The sequence below is a fragment of the Chroicocephalus ridibundus genome, chromosome 1, assembly GCF_963924245.1.
Source record: "Chroicocephalus ridibundus chromosome 1, bChrRid1.1, whole genome shotgun sequence".
Lineage (NCBI taxonomy): Eukaryota > Metazoa > Chordata > Aves > Charadriiformes > Laridae > Chroicocephalus > Chroicocephalus ridibundus.
The window spans coordinates 157,487,307-157,502,030 of record NC_086284.1 but is presented as its reverse complement, the minus strand read 5'-3'; the positions used below and the strand labels follow the sequence as shown (position 1 = coordinate 157,502,030).

The following is a 14,724-nucleotide window of genomic DNA, read 5'->3' as shown; positions in this document are numbered from 1 at the left end:
GGCTGAATCAAGATGCCGACTTCAACTGCTAATTGGTCAGTAGCAGTAGGCTCTACCACATACCGGCTAGACTTTCAAGGAAGCACCATCACATGTTTTCCCACATTAGGAAAAACTTTGTCCAACACTCTGCTTTACCACAACACATACACGAGCTATGCACAGAAGTCACTTACGCTGATCAACGCGGTCTCATTTCTTTGTACTCCATCAGTTTCCTCACATTATATTTCTAATTGGAGCCGATTCAAACAGATGTTATTTGCGTGATCCTACACACAAACAATACTACTAATAAACAAAAAACATTGACAACCCCCAAGTAACAAGGCAGTTGCTACCCAAAAATGTAAGCATCCCCCCTCATTTCCTGCATTTTTAACAGCTCTAAACAAATAGCAGAAGGCTGTTGTAGTACTTGGGACTGCTTCAGAGTATGATCAAAGATAAATAAGGAGGTTCGTTCTCCATTACCAACATAATTCCAGTCACTTTAAGTCAGTTTAAGAACTGTCATTGCATTCCCAGATAAAAATAAAACAAGGCTCCCTGGTACCTGACAAGATTTCTCCCCTCCTGAAGTGGGTCTGTGGTTGGAGGAAGTGACCAAAAATATTATTGTGATATTAAAAAGAGATTTATTTCAGAAGCAGATATTAATTGAAAGCAGTTACGGTTGGGGTGGGGGGAAGCTTATTGCAACAGTGCAACTTTTAACAGCATCTCTCCTCTCCCAGCTTTGTGCTTGGTTGTAGGACACATTTTATCCTTGGGGCAAAGGGAAGGCCCTAATGGCAGGTACCATGTATTTTCACAAGGAATCTCCTTCCTGCTTCAACCCATCACATCAGAAGCTATCCTGTATAGTTGAAAACCCCAAACTCCCATCATGGCTACATAAGCAAATGGCTCAGTTCATGGGCACAAGTGAGACACGACAGGTCTCTTTCTAAAGCCAAAGGTTATGAAGAAAGAGTAAAGACGTGTAGGACCCTTCTCTATCCATTGAGAGAACAAAGGAAGTTTCGTACAGCAAGTAATCTCAGTGTTCACTGAAAACTGCTGGGAGCTTTTTAAGGCTATTAGCCTACTGCTATCATCTGACTACCAGCAGTTAAAAATGCCAGTAAGCTGCAAATCCTTCTGAATTGGGTTTGCTTCTGGAATTTCCTCAGTTTTCAACAGACTACATGCAGGATCAATGAATACTGAAAACAGAGAAACTACATTAACTACTTTAAGAGTCACCATACAAGAAATTCCTGACTTGCTCAATAACATGAGCACTGTTTCAGGTTTCAGAGAAATGAACTTCAGCTCCAAGGCCAATAACCCGAACACTCGGAGTTCCTATAAGCACCATGTCCCAGCTCTAAAACAGAGACAGTTTACTAGGTCTATTAAAAAAAGTTCAACTTAGTAACACAACTAGATCCAAAGAACGTGTAAAACAGAAGTAAAAAAGTCCTCTGGACTCACTCCAATGGGTCTATGTTCCCTGTGCTGAGGGCTCCAGAGCTGGATGCAGTACTCCAGGTGGGGTCTCACCAGAGCAGAGTAGAGGGGTAGAATCACCTCCCTTGAGCTGCTGGCCATGCTCCTTTTGATGCAGCCCAGGATGCGGTTGGTTTTCTGGGCTGTGAGCACACACTGCTGGCTCATATTGAGCTTCTCATCCACCAACACTCCCAAGTCGTCCTCCTCAGGGCTGCTCTCAATCCATTCTCCACCCACCCTGTATTTGTGCTTGGGATTGCCTGCACATGCAGGACCTTGCACTTGGCCTGGTTGAACTTCATGAGGCTGGCACAGGCCCATCTCTCAAGTCTGTCCAGGTCCCTCTGATGGCATCTCTTCCTTCCAGCGTGTCAACTGCACTACACAGCTTGGTGTCCTCAGCAAACTTGCTGAGGGTGCACTCAATCTCACTGTCCATGTCACCAAAGATGGTAAACAGCACCAGTCACAATACTGACCCCTGAGGAACACCACTCATCACTGATCCCCACTTGGACATTGAGCTGCTGACTGCAATTCTTTGAGTGCGGCCATCCGGCCAGTTCCTTATCCATCAAGTAGTCCACCCATCAAACCCACATCTCTCCAATTTAGACACAAGGGTGTCATGCAGGACAGTGTCAAATGCTTTGCAGAAGTCCAGGTAGATGATGTCAGTTGCTCTTCCCTTATCCACCAATGCTGTAATGCCGTTGTTGAAGGCCACCAAATTTGTCAGACACGATTTGCCTTTAGTGAAGCGATGTTGGCTGTCGCAGATCACCTCCTTATTTTCCATGTGTCTTAGCATAGTGTCTTGCACCTTCCCTCTATCACTAGCCTGTCTCCTACTCTTTTGTTGGTATCACTGTTTTGTTTTGGTTTAGGGTTTGGTTTCGGTTTTTGGGGTTTTTTTGGGTTTTTGTTTTTTTTTTTAATTGCCACAGCACAAGGCTACAGATTTTCCTGAAGCTCTACTCTTAGTGATCTACATTTAATATTGGAAACAGGCTGCAAGGCTAGACTGATAAGGCAAATGGTGTTTAGACTCCAGCAGAGAGCTGAGGACAGGAGCAAGAGTCTCTCCCTGACCACGTTTGTCTCCCACAGCCAGGAAAGAGCATCTAGATTCAGTGCTGGAAAAAACTCCTATGTCCTGCTGCCAGCCACTGAGCATTACCGCTAAGAGCTACAGTTTCCTCCTCAAATGGCAGCATGTCCTCAGGCTAGGAAGTTAACTCTTAGTGAAGACATGGCAACAGAGCTGTCACTCTTAAACTTAATCTCTCTGGCTAAATCTGCAAGCTCTTTGTGAGCACAACTGATACCACAGAATCACAATATTCACCAAAACCCCCAAAGCTTAGGGACAAAAAGTGAGAAGACACACGAGTTCATGAAAGCACAATCTTATACATGTTTTCGGGCATACCAAGCTGATCTGTTACTGCTACTTAGGAACTTAAAGATGCATTGGGTGAAGACAACCTGTTTTATTTTGATTAGAATGGACCAGCATCATGCACAAAACCATGCCTCAGATGAAGCAAGACAGTTCTGTACTAGCCCAAACTTGTATCACCTGGTTCACACTGAAATACAGTTGCCTCTTTTTCCTAACTTGTAAGCACATTTGCATATTCAGAAATAACTCAAACTTGGTGAAATATACACATAAAACATCAAAAAAGTTTAATTAATGACTGAGTTTAATGTGGTATTTCATAATCGTAAACTATTCTTTATATAAAATTATTCCTTGAAATAAGGCGCTCAGACTTGAGAAAAGCCTTACTACAGCTCTGACAAAAGGATTGAAGAAGAGGTGAAAAAGAGGAGAGGGAAAGGAGCAGAAGAGGAATATTGCAGTATATATACTATATTGCTTAGAGAAGAGGGCAAGATAACACATAGGAAAGACAAAAGAAAATGCACTGACCAATGCAGGAAGCCATATACTGTGGCCCATTGTAGAAGAGAAAAACAATTTGTGGGACAGCCCCATGACAAGGGCTGTGCCTACAACAGCCAGACAGGGTGGGTCAGAACACACGAAGAAACCAGAGTCTCTCTGAAATCCAGTACCTTCTCTTCAAATTTTACAATGTGGGTAGTACTGTGTGCCTAGCCATACCTCATAGGCAGACAACAAATTCACCTTGCTTAACACTGTACATCTGCACAGTTTTCATAGTTTACATTAAACCCTCATTCTCTAGTTCGAAGCCAAACACTAATTTCAATCTTTAACAGTTAAGCAATATTTTAAAAAAAAAAAAACCAAACCACAAATCAGGTGAAAACAACTGCCCTTTAATCTGTTGTTCCCACTGTAAATTTTATGATCTCTTTTGTTCAGCGGGGCAGGTAGAGGGAGGGATGGAAGGAAGGAAAGTGGCAGGGGAATGGAGAGCAACATGTTCCCAATGCCCAGCACTACTCAGTTTATGTTTTCCTCTCTTTGCCAGCAACTCAATTTACACAGGCAGTCACAGTCCAGTGACAGCCAACACCTGACTTACTGCTATGAAAAGCACTGGCTTCACACAGACACTGGCTGTGTTATCCATTCATTTCCACGTCCTCTGGAACCACAGCTTCCCTTCTAAGAGTATGCAACCCCTTGCAAAACAGAGCCTAGACAATGGCTTGTCAGCAATTTCATGTACCAGTTTGCAGTGTACTATTCTGCAAGCACATATCAAGGCTCTTCAGTTGTCAGCTCTTAATTGATAAAAAAATCCTGCCTGTAACAGATAATCAAATAGCCAGCAAAAAATCAGCTCTTCTTCCACGACTCCAGAAATCACTAACATTGTCAAAACTGATAAACGCTATTTTTTGAGCAGTTTGCAGGCAACGCTTCTTGCCTCTCCTAATAGCAACTAGTCCATCCTCTAGCAAGTCCTCTACACAGGGCCTGATAGCATCAGGGTCCCAACACGAAACACTCACCACAGTGAGTGGGCAGGAAAAGAAACAAAAACCAAAAACCACAAACCTAAGCAATTCTGTGCAGCCTCCCCTTAGCTGCAGGAGGCTGGTACTTGCTCTAAAGCATTCACTGCTGCCAGTAACTTTGATAACGTGGAAAACACTTTCCCCAATCTTGCCCTGTTAAGCTAATCAATAATTTTGTATATTACAAGAAACGGAGCTTCCTGCCACCTCCTTACCATTGTAAAATGGTAGATCACTATTTATCCAAGAAAGCTGAAATATTTCTTGAGGTATCTTCATTGTTATAAGACTCCTGAAATTTTTGTATCCTGTATTACTGCTGTAACAGATGTCTTTGTGTTAATCCTGTACAAAACATTCAACACACCAAAACAAATGAGCGTGGCAGAGCACAAGTAGTGATCATGCAACCTCTTTGGCGTCCACACAGGTATTTTTTCAGCTCCCAAATTAACTGTTACATACAGAAAGAGAGAGATAGATACACGAAATATTGAGGTTACAAGTATGTGAATAGAAACTGACTCACCACAGTCCTTTGCTTGTTGGGCAGGAAGACTCTAACAATAGGCTTCTGTGGAGACTTAGGGTTATTCCGTGACATATCAGCAGGGTTTTGATAAACTGAAAGGGATGAAGGTGCTACAGAGAGGCTAGAGGAGGAAGATGATGCAACTGTGTCTGTTGAAGCTGAACTGGAGACAGAGAAATCTGTTCCGTTCCCCATGGACTCCAGTAACTGCTGTTCTCTCTGCTGTAGAGCATCTAGTTTGCTGGTGTACTCTTCATAGGCCTGTGAAGGAAAAGCAGCTGTTTTAATGATGTGGTAGCCTCAGACAAAACCAGAGATCTAAATCCAGAATGAACACGAAATAAAACGCGTTCTAAACTAATTCAAATTTCGCAGTAATATGAACAAAATGGTCTGGTCAAATTTTTCAGTAGGACACGAAGAAGAAATGGCATATAATTCATTATATTAAACCTTCTGAATCAACAACTAATTTTTTCTAATAGATTAAATGGATAAGTGGATAAAAGAAATCATAAGCCACAGTTTCAAAGCATCTGCACTAAATAGTCTAATTCAAAACTACATTAAAGAAGACAGCAATTTTTACCAAATGTTGTCAGCTGCATTGCTGAATTACTGTACTACAGCTAAATTTATCATTCTGTGGAATGACAGCTAAATACATCTAATGCAATAATTAAGAGAAAGCTGAAATCTGCTTTTTACCTTCTGTATCTGACAACTCACCTAGCTCACTGTTCAACACCTTTCATCTCTGGCACTACTCTTTCATACCAGATGCAACAAAAAACTTTATTTCAGTTAGAACACAAGTAAGTTTGCCCTGTTACAAAGTCATCCATAAAAATGTAAAAGTGATCCTTTGAAACAATTTTTTAACATCTGTATGAGACTTATTTGATTTTCCACCAAGTTTATGTAGAACCTGATCACACACTGACCAAGTTTCTTAAACAATCCAATTCAGTAACGTTATATTTGTCCATTAATTTTTTATTAAATATAGCCAAGTTAGACATTATTGCCAAGCTCTATAACACAAATACGTCATTGGTATATATTTTTGTTTAAAGTTTGTTTTCATCAACTTTGTTTGCCTTCGTAACAAGAAAATTTTGATCTGTATCCAAGTATAAGAATTATTTCTTTAGCATACAAATTAGTACAAAGTATTTTCAAAACTTTGAATCAGTTAAGGAATGTGTGTTTCACACTGCATGAGCATGTCAGTGTTAACCAAGGATGTGTTAGATCCTTACAAACAAGGAGAAACAAACATCTTACAAACCTAACATCTAAGCAGTAGGGAACAGAATTTTCTACTTAGCTCTCCAAGATCTCTCCAAGACCAAGATCTATGCTAAGATGCATAAATTTTCAATGCTACAAAGGATATTTATGTTAGGGAAAGATACTTTTTTTTTTTTTTTTTAAAGTTGCTTTCCTCAAGTTTTGTGTGCGTAACATGTTGCTAGTTAAATTATAGGAGAACTGAACTGACCAAAAAGTCTGCATGGTCTACATGTGGAAAAGAAACATTAAGGTTAATAGAAAAAATAACCCGCATACAGTAGTGCTGCGACAAATACTACATTTTACCATTAATTTATTTCTCTGCGTAGTGTGTGCAAATTCACCTAACCCAGGCTGGTTTTGTCAAGTAAAGAGTGGTTGGCTCCTCCCTTTTCATCAAGGTTTAGCATTCCTCAGGATGGATCGACGTTCAAAATTTGTGTCATCATCCCCTCAGCATTAACACAGAGAATGATAATTTGACAGTAAGGACTAAGAAAGAAAACATATTTTAAAGAATGGTGGTGAACATCACAATTTCAAATTATAAATTTTATGGGTTCCATTTTTAATAAACGGACATAAGTTGCAGGAAACTGAGAACTACTTACTATTTCTTTTGAAAACTGATGATGTCTAGCATTTCACAAGTAGACCCCAAACTTAGAAACTTAAAACCAAAATATTTTCACTCTACCCAATTTCTACTGTCAAAAGTAAATTGAAAGGTTACCCAATTATAAACAATGGCATTTTTTGGCTGTACGGTAACACAAGTGTCTCTCTGACTTCCAGGATCAACTTTTCATGTAAATTCCAGTAAAAGTTCCATGCGTCAAGAATTATTTTCAGTAAACAAAAATTAAGAATCATAAACTGTTACCATTTCACCAATACTTTTCTAAATACTTACTTCCTTTTCTCATGAACATTGCAAAATATTATTTGAACACATGCAACATTACATTGCTTCCCGATACTTGCGGGCTTAGTTCCTTCACAAAATTACACACATCTTTCAAAATACTCAATCCTACAATGTTTACACCGGCAGCTTAATCTGTCACTAATGCAAACTCAAAGTCAAACGATTTATCTTACAAGAATAAACAATGAGCATGGAAAGCTAGGAGCTGCTACTGGCTTTGGGTTCTATACCATTAAATTCTGCATGAAAAGCTCTCTATTTTTTATGGAGACAAAAGCTCTCAAGTATTATACTGTTACTCAATATCATAGCAGAAGATCCTGTAAAAAAACATAACGGAACTAGAAATGCATCAGTAGACTTTAAATGCATTTTTCTGTCTTAAAAAAATAAATTCTTTTTATACAGAAGCAGCAACAGTACATGCAGCAGAAACAGAACAGCTCCAATAAAATCTTATTTTCACCAAGATTAAGTACTTTGGTGAGACATTGGTTTCAGCTGATGACTACAACCCACAGACCTTACACAGCCAACAGCACCAAGTCAACAGAACACAGAAGTATGGAGATTAAATTGAAAGAGTATTACAACAGCAAAGCTGACCGATGGCAAGTATTTCTAACTGAAAGAAAGATTATGCCACAGGGTTGGCCTGTCTACAGCAGAGACCTTCAGCAGCACAGCTGTATAAGCAAACAGGCATCAACAGCTACCCAAACCTTCAAGTCACTCAAGGCCCTCGGGGTCAACTATAAGGGTGATTTCTAACCTTGTTTTTCAAAACCAAACAAAAAAACCTTATTTTTACAGTATCTTCAGCATGAAGACGATTCATCAGAATGCTCCAGCAATTCATTAAATTAAGGATTTTAAAGATATTTCAGAAGGAAAAGTTCATGAAATCTAGAATGAAATCCATTCAGTTCACATATTCCCATTAAGAATTCAGTAATGTTCTACAAGAAAACTTAAATCTTGCTTTCAGCTTGATACAGAATATCACAGGAGGAAAAAAAAGAAAAAAATAGGTTGGAAGGTATCGCTGGAAGTCATCTAGTCCAAACACTTGTTTAACACAGAGCTTATTTTGAAATTCAATCAGGTTGCTCAGGGCCTTACCAAAGCAAGTTTTGAAAGTCTTGAAGGATGGAGACTGCACAACCCCTGGGCAACCAGTTTCAAGTCTCAAAAACCACTAATGATGAAGAATCTCCTCTTATGAAATTCACTCGATGCTATTGATGACGTTGCCTCTTCCCCTTTTGCGGGGGATGTCTGAAGACAGTCTGTCCCTCTCTTCAGGTTGCAAGAGCCTTCTTAGTTGCAAGTTCCTTCTTAGCCTTGTCTTCTCCATGCTAAACACGACCCCACAATGGGGTGATACAAGTAGTGAGCAGATGGGTCCCTCTTCATGCTGGCTACGCCCTTCCTAATGCAACCCAGCCTGAAGTTTGCTGCTGTTTGGGTGATGGTGGGTTCCTGACAGCTCGGCTCGTTGCTCACCAGCACTGCCCAGTACTTTTCCTGCAGAGCCGCTGCCCAGCCACCCCCTGTCCATACTGATGGGCAGCCATCTTGTCCCAGGTGCCGCGTTCAGCTCTGTCACTGTGCTGCTTCTTGTCACGAGGCTTCTGTTCTTCAACCCCTCCAGCTTGTTTATTAGTTGTCAAAAACAGACTGTCTTTAATAACATACATTATCCTCAACAAATGCATTCATTTGCTGTATTGCTACAGGGATCCCATTTAAGTGTGAATTTACAGTATTTCACAAAGTTAAAGGAAAATATACATTTGAAAAGCTGACTGTTAGACTGAAATTGGCACACCTTGTCAATCTACATATGGCTATCTAAAATAGAACAAAAAGCTAATTTTAATTATATTGCATATCAGTATGAACACATATCATATTATAGTCTCATAGATGTGAGAATACTCCTGAGGCTTCAACTAAGCGAAGTGACTAAGGCCTGGTAAACTGCCCAGTCCATATAAAGCATTAGGAGTTGGCATGCTTATATACAATGTATATACATGCCATAATTAAAGTTGCTTCTTATATATTGCAACCCATTGACAATATAAAAACTGACCTTAGAAGTCAATAGAATTTGCATGATATTACACAGAGGCACCAAAAGAGTTCTGTTGACAAGATGATGACATGGGATTTTCTCAGAAATATATGTATTTCTGTATTACGTATTATTTATACTATATTTGAAATTTGCTTTCTTGGGCCATAACCAGGCTATTCATTTGAGTAATAACATCTAAGGAAAGAAAAAGCAACAAGTTCAATGTTATTTTAAAAATTGATCTGGGACAAGACCAAGTAGCAAAATACAGTTTCTCCTTCTCCCGGCCCCCTACCACATCTGGTTAGAAACTCAGTCTAAACTCAAGCAGACCAACTGGTTTTACCATGCTCTCACCCTTCCTTCATCAATTTTAGATAATATCCACACATCACAAGACTCTTAAAAGCCTAAACTACAGTTTCCTTGCCTTTGAAACCAAGATTGTGTTTCTATTTAAAAGATGTCTGACCTTTTAGGCTGTTGATCAAATGCAAATCCCACTAAGTTAAATGGGAGCTGAAGATAGACAGTAATGTACGTCAGGACTTCTTCATTTAGTAAGACTCCTAAATCTGTACTTAGTCTAACTATAGACACTCCAGTTTTGGTCCAACATATTTGATCAGCATCTGTTAGGAGCCTGGTAAAAATTAATCTGAATTTCCCCTGAGAACCGCCACATTTTCCAGTGCCTATACACAGAGTTAGCATTTTCCTGGAATACCACAAACAGTCTGAAACAACCTGAGATTCAGTACTAAGATCCATTTTGGACTGTATCCGCCTGCTGTTCCAATAAGCATCCTTTAAATCAGCAAAGAGGTAATCTTCTTTAATTAATTAATTTGACCTCCTGTGTGGATTTTTCAGATATACAGGAATAAGGAATGAAATCCTCTCCTGAAATTCACCAGCCAAACTCTCAAAAATGGCAACAGTAAGGCCTCTGAATAAGATATGTTTAATAGCCCAGGAAAAGAGAAGGCTAGGGAGAAAAAAAAAAGAAAAAGAATCACAGTAGTCGAGGATAAACATACCTCTACTCCCCTGATTCTCATTTTAAATTGCTTCCAAGAGTAGAAGTAGGAAAGAGGATGATTCTTTTAGGACAATACTAGAAAGCTGACTGAGTTTTAAAGCTTATTTTGATGCCGCTATCATTCTGTCCATGCATTTGTATACTGTTTTATTTTGTGTGGAGACCGAATAAAAAAAGCAGGCAGCTTGCTCCTGTTCAGTTAGCTGAACTAACCCACAGGTCCAGGATGGAACTTCACACCACCCGAAGAACTATTTACATGCAAATGGACTAATACTGTTCAATTAAGTTCTCACAGATTACGTGCTGGTAGATAACACTGTACACAAAACTAGGAGACAAGAAGGACACACAATGCATTTTGGAAGTTTAAATAAGTAAGACCTCCCTGGACAGTCATTACAAGTCTACAAAGGCTAACAAATCTTATTAAGTCATTTAAGCACCATCTCTCCTTTCCAAGTTTGAGCTGACTGGTTTTGGCTAGTTCGGATCTGTACAACCCATTTCAGTTTGTGAACCACATTTGTTGCCAATGCTAAGTTGAAATGCACAGATCTTTATTCTCCTTTCCTTAACTTAGGTTATCCTTTTCATCAGTACTTTGTTGGTAGAGACAAAAAAAAAAAACAAAAACAAAAAAAACACAACAAAACAAAACCCCTAATTCTGATGGTCATTACAGAAGAATACACAATTGCATATTTTAATCATTTTTGCTAACTGAATCCCAGCTTTTCCCAGTATCATAATACTAGGTTTCTTTGCAATACAGATTTCCAATATTTACAATGCTTAGACAAACCCTTAAGAAAAGGGTTTTTCCACAGTGAATCATGAACTGTGTATTTTGGGAAACAGCACTTCAAGGACAGATGTAACACGCTAAGAAATTATGTGGGAAGACAAAAATCACTGATGTTTTCAGCTGCTGTGATACAGAGTGCTTCCAAAAAGCATGGCAAAACCTACCGAGGAGCTCCTGCAGCCTCTTTTCCAGAAGAAAAGAAAAATGCTATTAGTGATATTTCTACATCTACTGAGTCAAGCAGTTATTTCAAATATTTGACAGTGATTTCTAGGAGTCTGTTAGATCTGAGATACATGCTCACACAAAGGGGATGGAAGAAGTTAAGAACTAGGATTACCTAAGAAAGAATTTTAGCTATAAGCCATTTTTAGATTTTAATACAGCCACTGCTTACCACATTTATTATTTCTTCCCACTGGAACAAACAGAAAAGTTTTCCTTCTGATCATACCAGAGAACACTGATAAGATTCCTGAAGCTATTACTAGTTATAACAATTAGAAGAAAATCATGCGGTTAATGACAAACCTTCTTTTCTTTCTTCTGTTCATTTTCTTTCCTACCCCTGTACCTTATACACACACCCAGAAGTACCTCTGCAGCTTTGCTCTCCTTCCTCAGGCCCTACTTTCCTGCCCAGAGAGGAGAAAGACAAGCCACCCGCTGCGCTCCAGCTTCGTGCTACATTTTCCGCTCCTGAGCAGCTGTATCCAAAGCAGCCTGGGCAGGCTTACACGCACTACTCCCGATGCTCTACAGTCACCTTTTTAAGGCCATCACTGAGGAGTGATGGGTCAAGGCAGGGAGATACCCCCAAATCCAAGTATCCCCTCTTGCAGGAATAATTAAATATATGCTGAATTCAACAGAGCACATGTCAATCACTTTTGGTATTTCAAGAAATCCGTTCCTCTTTCATAGTCAATTGATGAATCCTGAAATGATGGCTGCGACAATAGCTGTCAGTTTTAAAGTTCTTTTGATGTAAAATGCATTGAACCCCCCCAGAACTAAAAAAAAAGTCTGCCACAAAAAAACATTTTGTCTTCTCTCAGATGAGCACAGAAACAAAAGCCCGATAGCGTCTATTTTCTTGACCAACTATATAACTAAGGCATAAATCCTTTTTATTTTTAAATGAGGTGTATGTTTTATATTCAAAACACAAATAATTTTACTACATGCTTTGAATGCTCAGTTTTCAGAGTTAATTTTCTTGTTCAATTCTTCCGCTTTCCTTTGCATGTTTCCACTCCCCCAACCTCTTCTTTTCCATTTTTAATTGAAATGCAGTTTTGTCACCAATTTCAACCACAACTGTACTTGGACACGTCTACAGAGGCAGCTCCAGCACAGTCCAGGAGCTAGCGCAAGGTCTGTGTAAGGTCTGTGAGCGTGAGCAGTTAGTAAGATAGGTAAGAAACGAAGGATATAAAGCCAGACAAGTACAAAAGAACTCAACAAATCCCTTTGTACCGAAACTCGACAGGTCAGAAGATGGATGGATAGCTGTCAAGCTTTTCACAGGTATACAAAAAGGCACGGTTTTGCAGAAAGTACTACAAGAACAAACTAGATGTTTACAACAGTGAAAGGAAATACGGGTGAAAGCAAAAGTGTTCATTTGCAGGTACTTAGCTAGCAATTAGCTTTGGCTAATTCCAACTTTTGCCAAGAGAAGCAAACAACAAAGCAAAAAACAACAAAGCAGCACTCGAGAAAATCAACAGGCACAAGGTGCAGAAGTCCTTAAGAGTCGCTCACATTTTATGGAAGATGCAAAGAGATCAGAGCAGCGGAAGGAAACAAAGGGAAGGGTGATACAATTCAAGTAACAGACTACCAAAATTAGCTATACAGATTCTGGGTAAAAGCAGGACAATATTGCACTTTACAGCCAGAAATAAGACTTCATCAAAACAAACAACATACGAAAGTCAGAAGAGGATGGCCAGAGTATAAGTTACATGACCTTCCTGTTCAAGCACTATGGAGATACACAGACCATAGCATCAAGACCTAGACAACAGCCTAGGCGTGAAAGCTTGGGGGGAAAGAGGGGTCATGCACAGAAGTCAGTGATGATGCCCAGGTACAGGACTGAGCAGGCCCAATATCACACAGCAGCTCTGTTAATAGGGAGTTTGCTATTTCTAACCCCTGTTAGAAGGATGAGTTATCTATTGAACCACTTAAGCTATCCATGTGTATTCCACGTGCTCTCCTGTTCTTCTTATTCATATCAAAACTGTATTTTCTTACTTCCACATTTCCTAAGAGCAAATGTGTTCTTCCACACTTTAATCACACTACATTCAGAGCTTTTTACATACAGCTTTGTCATTTCATGCTGCAGCCAGGGTTGTTCTGGCCCTTTTTCTGACAGGTGGAGGAATACAGAAAGTCAAAGCGTTAGCTCTAGCACTCACAGATTGGGTTCAGGTAAATTGCTGCAAAGCAAATTCTGACAATAGAAAGCAACCTCTGTTCTTGACCAAGCCAAAAGCAGCCAAAATATGGGAAATGTACAGAAGGGATGCACCAGACAACTGCTGTTAGATTGAAATGAACAGTCAAGGGTAGACAGTAATCTTGCTTATGACTGTATCAGGTACTCTGTAACGTATTTCTTCTACATCCCCCCCTTTAGTTCTACAATCTACACACTAAACAAACGACAGGTTTGCAGCATTTAATCCTAGTCACTGCAATCAATCCATTTGAGGATGATCTAATCTAAGCTAATGACCATCCAAAAAAGAGAGTTCCTCTTCTCTCTCACGCCATTTTCTAGGTTCTTGGCTCACAGCTGCAAGCTCTTCCTCTTCCCTAACCTTAACCACAGACCTGGAGCTCAATAGACTTCATGATCAAGTTCAATCTACTAACCGGATAGCAAACTAATGCAACAAAACCAGAATATTTTCCTTCCAGGTTAGTGATTCCAAGTGTCTTAGCCGTTACTGGTACTGCAAATACCTGAACAAAGGTTATTAGAAGAATCACATAGCAAAGAGCTGGGGAAAACAAGGCTTCTCGTTCCAATGGTGGCGGGCTTTTTCACAGGACTCACTCTCTCATGGGATAATTCAACTGAAAAAGCAGAATCCCTGTCACTCCCACCCTCTTCCCAATGGCTTACTGCTCCCTAGTCAGCACCAGCACTACTTGTCACAAGACTGGCCTCATGATCCAGCAGAACTCACTGCAGCAGAGGAACACCCCGCTCTGTCTTGCAGGGCTTCCCTACTATGCTGATGAGCCACAAATGCAGTTTCATCTCAGCAGCACATGGAACCATTGAACTTGCAAACCTACTTTAAGCTCCAACTATTTCAGACTTACCAGACTCTTTACACTATCGTAATCATTTCCTAGTACACACTTATGACTGTAAATACCCTCTTCTCTACCAATGAACTGGAGAATAATCTGAAAGCTTTCACTGTGGGGATCTCAGTTTTAATTTAGACACAAGCAAGTGTGAAAGGCTATAATGAACTATGGATTTCCCTACCTGAAATCCAGACTTAGAGCAAATTAAGCACATTATTATTGCAATTTGATCCACAAT

At 39.8% G+C, this 14,724-nt stretch overlaps 1 protein-coding gene across 3 annotated transcripts in view; it reads right to left on the bottom strand.

The window, feature by feature from the left end:
• BRAF (B-Raf proto-oncogene, serine/threonine kinase) overlaps positions 1 to 14,724 on the bottom strand; it is an 80,655-nt gene that overhangs the window by 49,874 nt on the left and 16,057 nt on the right. For all 3 annotated transcript variants that reach the window (XM_063319959.1, XM_063319950.1, XM_063319941.1), the window contains exon 3: positions 4,988 to 5,251. In XM_063319959.1, coding sequence (XP_063176029.1) covers positions 4,988 to 5,251 — 264 coding nt within the window. The remainder of the gene's footprint in view (positions 1 to 4,987; positions 5,252 to 14,724) is intronic.